Genomic DNA, 8,598 nt, shown 5'->3' on the forward strand with positions numbered 1-8,598 from the left:
AAAAAACATAGTAGGCCTTCAAAGTGATATCTTTTAGATCCAAATTGTTAATAATAATTTACGATTATTTTTTTTAACTTAAAGTATAATATCTCTTATATCTTTATTTAAAGGAATTAACGGAAAATCATCAAGCGAAATGAATATAATTTTCATGATTTTTGAACAGCACGGAATTTCCCACTGTGCGGCGGAGTGGCCGGAATTACAACGGCGGTGAACGCTAGCAAAGCCGCGCGGCGTCAGCTGAAAGAGACGCAACGTCACAATCGCGCCGTGGAAGGTCACGGACTTTATCTCGCTCCGTACAAATATGAACAAGGACTGTATCTCGGCCCGCACAAACGCAGGCGAGGAGTAGCGTTAAAGATTAAAAAAAAACATTAAAGAAGTCGATTGACGTTTGCTCAATTTTCGAGGAGAAGAGATCACCGTCAGATTGCACGTACGACGGCGAGAGCAATAACGCACCAGTGTGTGCGTGAGCGTGAATGTACGCGCGACACATGAGATGCTAGTGTTGAATGACTCGGAGCACGCAACAGATAACAGTAATATCTTTACGCCTGCGCCGATCTACGATATCGTCAAGTCAACATTCGGTGGCGTTAAACAAGCGACGAAAAAGGAGCTCAACGCGTCGAACGTTAAGTTTTTACAATCTCTGGGATTCTCGGTGCGAAACATCTGAGTGATGACTGAAATTCTCAACATCGGAGGCAAGCCGGTCTTTGACGATCGCATCGTCAAGATCGAGACTCATACGTACAACCCGTACGCCAACACAACGTTTGACTATAGCGACGAAATACGAATACCCATACAACAGCAGGATCTGTATACGTTGCCATGCGAAAGTTTTCTCTACGTCGAAGGAACATTGACGGTGACCAGAGCAGCCGACCAAGTCGATAACGTGGTATTGGGTACTAATTGCGTTCATGTTCGACGAGATTCGATACGAGCTCGACGACGGTATGGAGATTGATTGTTGCAGAAACGTAGAAATAACCAGCACGCTCAAGAACTACGTAACGATATCGTCCGACATAAGCGTGATCCTGCGAAACGCTGGCTGGGAACCACATAATAACCCGAACGAATATTTCAATTTTTGCGTACCGCTCAACTTGTTACTGGGATTTTGCGAGGATTACAAACGCGTGGTGATCAACGCTCGTCACGAATTGATCTTGATACAATCGCGCAACGACAACAATTCCCTGGTGGGAAGTCTCGCGTTGGAGCCTACTATCAAAATACTCAAGATACAATGGCGAATGCCTCACGTGGTATTGAACGAGATCAACAAGCTGTCGATGCTGCGCGCCTTGGAAGACGGACGATATCTAAGTATGGGTTTCCGTTCGTGGGATCTGTACGAGTATCCCCTGTTGCAGAACACGACCAAGCACTCGTGGGCCATTAAGACCGCGACTCAGCTCGAAAAACTGCGATACGTCGTCTTCGCTCTGCAGACGGGTCGGAAGAACGTCATGTCCGCCGACACAAGCCGATTCGACGACTGCAACTTGACCAACGTAAAACTCTATCTAATCTCGGAAGTTTATCCGTACGACGACCTGAATTTGGACTTTGGCAAACACAGATGGGCGATTCTGTACGATATGTACGCGCGTTTCTGCAAGTAGCCCTTGCAAGTAGCCCTACGGATACGAATATCTCGAGCCGAGTTTCACCGTTTCGACTTTTCTACGTAACGGCCCGTTTGAGATCATCGATTGCTCCCGCCAAAACGAATCCGTCAAAAACGCCACCGTGGATGTCAGAATAGAATTCGACTGCATGGAGAACGTACCGCCAAACACTTCCGCGTACTGTCTCATCATACACGACCGCGTGATTGAGTACAACCCGTTGACGAACGTGGTGCGCAAAATAGTCTGAGTGTTCGCGGCAGCGTCGACGTGAATATTTTCTCTCTCTTTCCATCAGTCTCCGATACAATTATTTAGAGGAGCAAGGGAGGGAGGGAGGGGAAAGTATAAATCAGAGTGTCGCAAGACGGTTTGCAGAGTTGCGCGTCGTACCTCTCAATTGACGCATCGACGAGAGATAGAGAGATAAAGAAATCTCGTCATGTCCGTATCAACGTTCGTGGACCTGCAAGGATTCCTCGTCGGGATGAAATTTGTCGTGAAGGAGGTGGCGTTGCTGAGAAAAGGCTGCGTTTTGACGCATCACATCTTTACGTACCCCATGCTGTGGAATCTCCTTACAAAATCGGACAAATCGTGCGCTACCTGGTTGATTCGCAATCACCATGGATTACAATGGGAAGACGGAAACTTGCCGTACAGCATGGTGAAACGCCTGATTACGTCGGCCGTGCTTGGTGTGAAAGAATAAGACGATGAAGAAGATGACGATGACGAGATACCGACTCTCGTGTATGTCAAGGAATGTTAGAAACGAGAACGGCTGGTGAATCTGCTGGAGAATTATGCGCGAAAAAACCTAATCGTCGAGACTCTGGATGCGCATTACGATAATATCGAATCTTTGAATAAACTAGATGACACAAATACTATGCGATGCGGAAAAGGAATTGCGCGTTACAAAATGTAATAAAACTATTTAACTGGTGGTCGCGCGCGACGCCATAAAGATTTGCGATCTTTCTTTAATAAAATAAATTATATATAACTTTTTATAATGTTTCATTTCTTACTCCCCCTCCTCTCCCCCATCATCACTGTTAGAGTAGGCTTTACTTCCCCCTCTTCTAAAAAAAATTCCACTGCATAGTTCTATAAACATTAATTCCCCCTCCCCTTTCTCCCACCACCACATCATTACTTTTAGAATTGTCGCGTATACTCGATTAATTTCATATGATCAGTCTTGTCGCGGTCGCTTGTACTAACAGTCAACTTCTCAGAGCCTAAAGGGTGAAAATGTTCTCCTTTGAAGGATGCAACAGCAGCAGCAGCAGCAGCAGCAGCAACGGTGCAAAACGCGTGAATGCCGTGAATTATTACGTGCCGATTCATGACGTTGAAACTCAAGCGTATAATGCCAGATGTAATAAGTAAGTTTCGTTCATGATAAAAAAAACATATAGAGCCTACCCTAGTTTTCATATATTTGCAAATTGTAATACTTACGATAAATAAAACTAATTTCATTTTTTTTATACAGCATTTCGTTGGAGCGTCGCGCGGTTCGTATACTCAGCAGACGATACGCGTTGACAGCTACGGGATACAAATTTCTCGAAATTGGTATCAACGTAGGTCCACCGAGCTACGTGAAGATCGCCGTTGGAGATCATCGAGGAAAGAAACTGCTGTTATCTCTCGAAACGTGGAAGGCACTCTATGAGCAACGGCGAAATATTCGGAATTTCTTTCGCAATGACTACAAAGATGTCCATAGTTTTATAAACGTTGGACCGCTAACGGTGAGAGTTTGTACGTCGGTTAATAACGTCAAACTCATACGTCTAGAATCTGTAAACGTACGCTTGATGGTGACCGAATCGACGTTGCATCGTATGTTTGATTTCGATCGGTGCATCGATGCAAGATTCGATCGATTGGTCAGAATACTTGCGGCAGTCGATGCAAAATTTGCGCAGTTCTCCGATATCGCGTCCACTGTGACGGATCCCAAGGAAGCGTCGAATGTAATATACGCTAGCGATGCGTTCAATACAAATCAGCTCATCGATGGTGAGCTCGTAGCTTTAGTTTTTTAGCACGTAAGATATATTATGTAAAAAAAGAGTTAAATAAACAGGTTTTTTTACACCTAAATGAATGATGTAATTTCTTTGCGTGCATGTCTATCCCTACCTATATTTTATCAAATGTTGTTTACGACGAACATGTTCCAACAGGTTCGATGCGTCATTTTTTCCTTTGTCTCGCGTACTGCGTAGATAGCTTGTTTAGTCTACGCGGTAACACCCTCTCTTTTCCTAGAAAAATGTTGTTTACGACGAACATGCTCCGACAGGTTCGATGCATTAGCGTTATTAAACACGCTCCTACGCAGTGCGCTATCGAGTTAGTCTTACCCATTGTGCGCCGCCTGACAGCGTCGTTGCGAACGAGGCCCCCCCCACGCGGATCCCGCAGCGCGACCGCGAACGCGGACTTGCGAACCTGCGGCGCGGGTGAGTCATCCCGCGTGACTCATCCCGGTGAGTCATACTTGTGGTATGCCAAGGTCAACCCCCTCCCCTCCCCCTTCCCCACGTAACCCGATAACCTTGTGTAACCCGATACCTTTCCCCCTCCCCCTCACCTCTGCGTTATCTTCTTGTAATTTGATACCCCTGTGTAACTTGATACCCCGCCCCCTCCCCTTTACCCCCCGCAAAATTCAATACCCCCCTCCCCTCCTTCTCACCTCCCGCGTAATCCGATACCCCCCTCCCTCATTCCCCCTCGGAGCTCCCGAGTTGAAATCAGCCTATATCACGTACTGAAATAACCTAATATCTCAAAATTTGCGGAAATTAGAGCTGCCACAGACATTTTTCAAAAAATTCAAAATTTTATAAAAAATGAACCCTTTTACCGATCATCACTAAATTCAATACCAACTTTCCTTTAATAATACTCTACATTTAAAAAAATTTGAGCTCAATATCTCAAAATTTGCGGAAATTAGAGCAACCACGGACATCAAATCCGTACACACACACACACACACACACACACGCGGACATTTTGTAAAAATGTGATTTTTCGACGTTTTAGAACATTCTAAACACATTGGCAAAAAAAACTGAAAAATGAATTTTTTCATGAAAAGAAAGCTTCCTCTATAAGGAACCAATATAACTTTTATTAATTGTATTGAATTAATTAAACTGCGCGCTTTATAGGTTTGTTTCATAAGGCAATTTCACAAAGCGGTGTTATCACAAATCCTTGGGCCTTTGATGACTGGACAAATAATGAAACAATGTTGGGTTTTAAACTCGTCGAAAAACTTGGAAAGGCGACTTCAGATCCGAAAGTCGCCTACGAATTTCTCAAAACAATCGATGCAAAGAAGCTCATAGAGACTGAACAAAAATCACTCTTATCAGAAATAGTAAGTATCTTATAGCGTTTTCCTTTGGGAAAAACTCACTGGCACTGGCAGCACTGAGTGCTTGAAGCGTATTTCATTGGTAGAATTAGTGAGCATGTTTCAGAGACACTGACAATGAGTGCCAGTGAGTTTTTCCCAATGGAAGACGCCTTTAATATTCTATTTGTTATAATATTCGGAATGTTCGAAAGGATACGTTAGTTACACGTTACAAAAGGAAAGAAGACATGTGCACACATGCCAAAAACAAAAAGAACGGTTTATTCGTGCTTACAGCTTAGAGCCAGCGCACGTACAGACGTCGTCATTAATGTCTGGTCCCCAAAATTGGATGCGTTTTGGAAACTCACTCTTTGTCTCTTTCTAAGGGGGACAATTAGAAAGAGACGAAGAGTGAATTTCCGAATTACATCTAATTTTGGGGACCAGGCATTAATGACGCCGTCTATACATTAGCCGTAGCGTCTTACGCCTTACGTGAGAATCTTGCGTTACACGACACGTAAGCTAATTTTACGGCAACGCACAAAGAAAAATGTAACGTAACTAAGGGCCAGCGCACGAACATTGCCGTAGCGTCTTACGCCTTACGTGAGAATTTTGCATTATGCGACACGCAAACCAATCGTACGATATGGCAATGTACTACGTGCGCTGGCCCTTACATGTAATAGTATAGTAATGCCCTTTCTTTAAAGTCGCAAATGCCTTATGTTTGTTTTCTTCTCTGCTCTTATAATCCCTTCTCGTGACTTATTCCGGCATCTCGCAGCGAAATGGCTCGTTTTTCCACAGATAAAAAATTTCTTTGCTTTACCTTTTTGTCCTTGCCAATCTTCTCACCCGTCTTAGTATATAACGCTACTGTTTCTGTTTCGCCGATAGATTGTGTATGATTTTTCTTTACGTCTTGTAATAGCTTGATCTTCATGGCGTCTGCAGTTATAGAAGGGCCCGAACTTTCGCGGCCCATTATCATGGGTCTATATTCCTCCGGAAGACCCGACAGAGGTTACTGTCACAGTATAAGTACATACAGTATATATATAATAATATAAAACCAAATGGCACACAATACGATTTTTAGATGTAAAAAAAGAAAAAGGATTACTTTTAATATAAATAACGTACAATTTTCGACGTGATTGACGTGAGATCCCTGCCCGGCCATGGAAGGAAACAGAAAGAGATCGGGTTCGGAATTACATGCAGATGGCGTTGGCATAGAAGGATATGGATAAGATATAGCATATGGACATACAAACTTGTCCATTTTGGGATATTCCCAGAGTGTCCACAAATGTATATCCTATGGATATCTTTATAAGGTCCATGGACATCCTGACAAAAAATAGACATAAAACGGACATCCATAGAATATCCTATGCTGTCTGATTATTATCATGTCCATAGGACGTCCATCGGATATCCTGTGGACATGTTTTAGGGATATAAACATGTCCACCAATTTCATAAACAGATATACTATGGACGTTCTCAATGTCCTTAAAGGACGTCTTATGGATGTCCATCGGATATCCGTGTGCTGTCTAGGTAGAGACACTGAACTTTTTTAGTGGTCTTCAATTTCCAGTGCGCATGATCGGTATATCCTACAGAGAGTAAGGCGGCCTGTATGTATGACAAAAAGGAAAATACTTCTCTCTCTTTCTCTCTTACAGCTCTCTATCCTACAGAGAAGATGGCGGTCATGTGATTTGGAACCCACTACATCAAAGGTGCCGACGCTCAGTGTCCCTACTGTATGTACTTATACTGTGCTACTGTTGTATACAGCTGACATTTTACACAGTTGGTAACGTTCACTCATAAAGAACAAAATATTTAATAGATATCCAGTGGATATATACATATCCATATGACGTCCATATCTATTATGGATATTTAATAGATATCTAATAAATGTAAAAATATCCATATCTCTCAAATAATCAGTAGGGATATCTATTAAATATCCACACGTCATCCATGCCCACAAAATATCTATCAAAGATATCCATTAGATATCCACGCGTTATTCACATATCCATGTCCACACAAAATATCTATCAAAAATATCCATTAGATATCCACGCGTTATCCACATATCCATGTCAACAAAATATCTACACAGTAAAAAAAGTTTGTGTATTTTTGTTAAAAAAAGTCCTTGTTAAAATTTATGTGTTAAAAATGTAACATAAAATAAAATAAATAAATCTATGGCACTACAGCTCGGGAGAGCCTTGGCCTGCATTACTATAGTAATGTGTTCATGACAGATTTGTTTCATTAGATGCGTTGTCAGCCCTACGCTAACTAGAAGTCACCATGCTTATCGAGCGAGTTGGTGACTTTTCATGAGGTATTTAACCCTTCGGATCAACGGTTTAACGTCTCTTCCGACAGACGGAGCCCAGTTTTCTCCGCATGTAGAAATTCGGTACCACAGGAGGTCGATTATCCCTCCGGGTGTCGGCCTACTACCGACGTATTGATGAGAGGAATCGAGGAATGATTACACACTCAATTACTAATGTTCGAATAAAACTTTATTGCAAGCCACGCAACAGCCACGAGTCTCGATACAATTCTAACGGTCTTCGTAACTCAGTTCTGCCAACCTCGTAACTCTCAACCCCTCTTGCTGGCGCTGGAGAGGGGGCTGACCAATCGGAAGGGAGACAGATATGCTGCTCTCTACACGCATCTTGCACGGAGGGGCGCGGTTTTTCGGAAAAAACTTTTTCCATGATACATGGCTCTAGTGGACTCAAACCTGGTTCCTCAGATTACGAGTCTGGCGCTCTACCACTAAACCACACCGCCGCCCTAAAAAAATGTAACATATTTATGTGTTAATCTAACTAATTTTGATTATGTTATTTGATTTATTTGTGTTAAATTCATATTTAAGTAAATCAAATGTTAAATATATATATGTAGTGCGACGCTTTTTCCCCCGGTCTCGCAATCCGGTGGAGAGCTATCGTGGATTGGCAGCACGCGCAACTAATTCCGACACAAAATGATTGGGCGCCAGGTGCGACTGATCGCACCACCGTACTTTATTCTAAACAGCGCGATATCCCCGGCGACGCCTCAGGGCGTAGATTCCTTTCAGGGAATTCGGAGAAAAGGCATAACGCAATTAATCACACAAAATTATAGTAACAGGATAACAAGTAACATATTTAATCAGGCAGAGTAGGTGTAGATATAATGTAGTTGCAATATAATATCGGTCAGTGTAGATGTTGGTATAATCGATCCGAGGATATCACATTCGAAATTAAATCATGCGGTAAAGAGACTCTAGCGACGGCAGATCGACGCCGATGCGACGAATTAACGTGAGGATGTTGAGTAGATTACCACGGAAAGGTCGGGTGTGCTGACGCAAGAATGCCGGATAACCCACGCCGTAGACGGACGCGAGAAGGTCGGGTAGAGTAACGCCAGAATCTCAAAATATATAAACGCGATAATGCCGACTGTTAAACACGATAGATGAACTCATACAAGATT

At 42.8% G+C, this 8,598-nt stretch overlaps 2 protein-coding genes across 2 annotated transcripts; both read left to right on the forward strand.

The window, feature by feature from the left end:
* Positions 1-694: 694 nt before the first annotated feature.
* Positions 695-1,652, forward strand: LOC112454826. Its single transcript, XM_025016421.1, has 2 exons — positions 695-919; positions 966-1,652. Exons 1-2 carry the CDS (start codon positions 695-697, stop codon positions 1,650-1,652), a joined length of 912 nt encoding a protein of 303 aa, XP_024872189.1.
* A 986-nt stretch (positions 1,653-2,638) lies between these two features.
* LOC112454827 lies at positions 2,639-3,721 on the forward strand. The gene is made up of 2 exons (XM_025016422.1): positions 2,639-3,052; positions 3,163-3,721. Exons 1-2 carry the CDS (start codon positions 2,919-2,921, stop codon positions 3,719-3,721), a joined length of 693 nt encoding a protein of 230 aa, XP_024872190.1. The 5' UTR covers positions 2,639-2,918.
* Positions 3,722-8,598: the final 4,877 nt, after the last annotated feature.

Source organism: Temnothorax curvispinosus, unplaced genomic scaffold (assembly GCF_003070985.1).
Source record: "Temnothorax curvispinosus isolate PA1 unplaced genomic scaffold, ASM307098v1 QBEX01005414.1, whole genome shotgun sequence".
Classification (NCBI taxonomy): domain Eukaryota; kingdom Metazoa; phylum Arthropoda; class Insecta; order Hymenoptera; family Formicidae; genus Temnothorax; species Temnothorax curvispinosus.

Excerpts from the sequence above, each read along its gene's own strand:
- LOC112454826 (XM_025016421.1), top strand. The coding sequence starts at position 695 with ATGACTGAAATTCTCAACATCGGAGGCAAGCCGGTCTTTGACGATCGC. Across the intron at positions 920-965 it reads CCGACCAAGTCGATAACGTG|CTCGACGACGGTATGGAGAT; the intron begins GTATTGGGTACT and ends ATTCGATACGAG.
- LOC112454827 (XM_025016422.1), top strand. The coding sequence starts at position 2,919 with ATGTTCTCCTTTGAAGGATGCAACAGCAGCAGCAGCAGCAGCAGCAGC. Across the intron at positions 3,053-3,162 it reads TATAATGCCAGATGTAATAA|CATTTCGTTGGAGCGTCGCG; the intron begins GTAAGTTTCGTT and ends TTTTTTATACAG.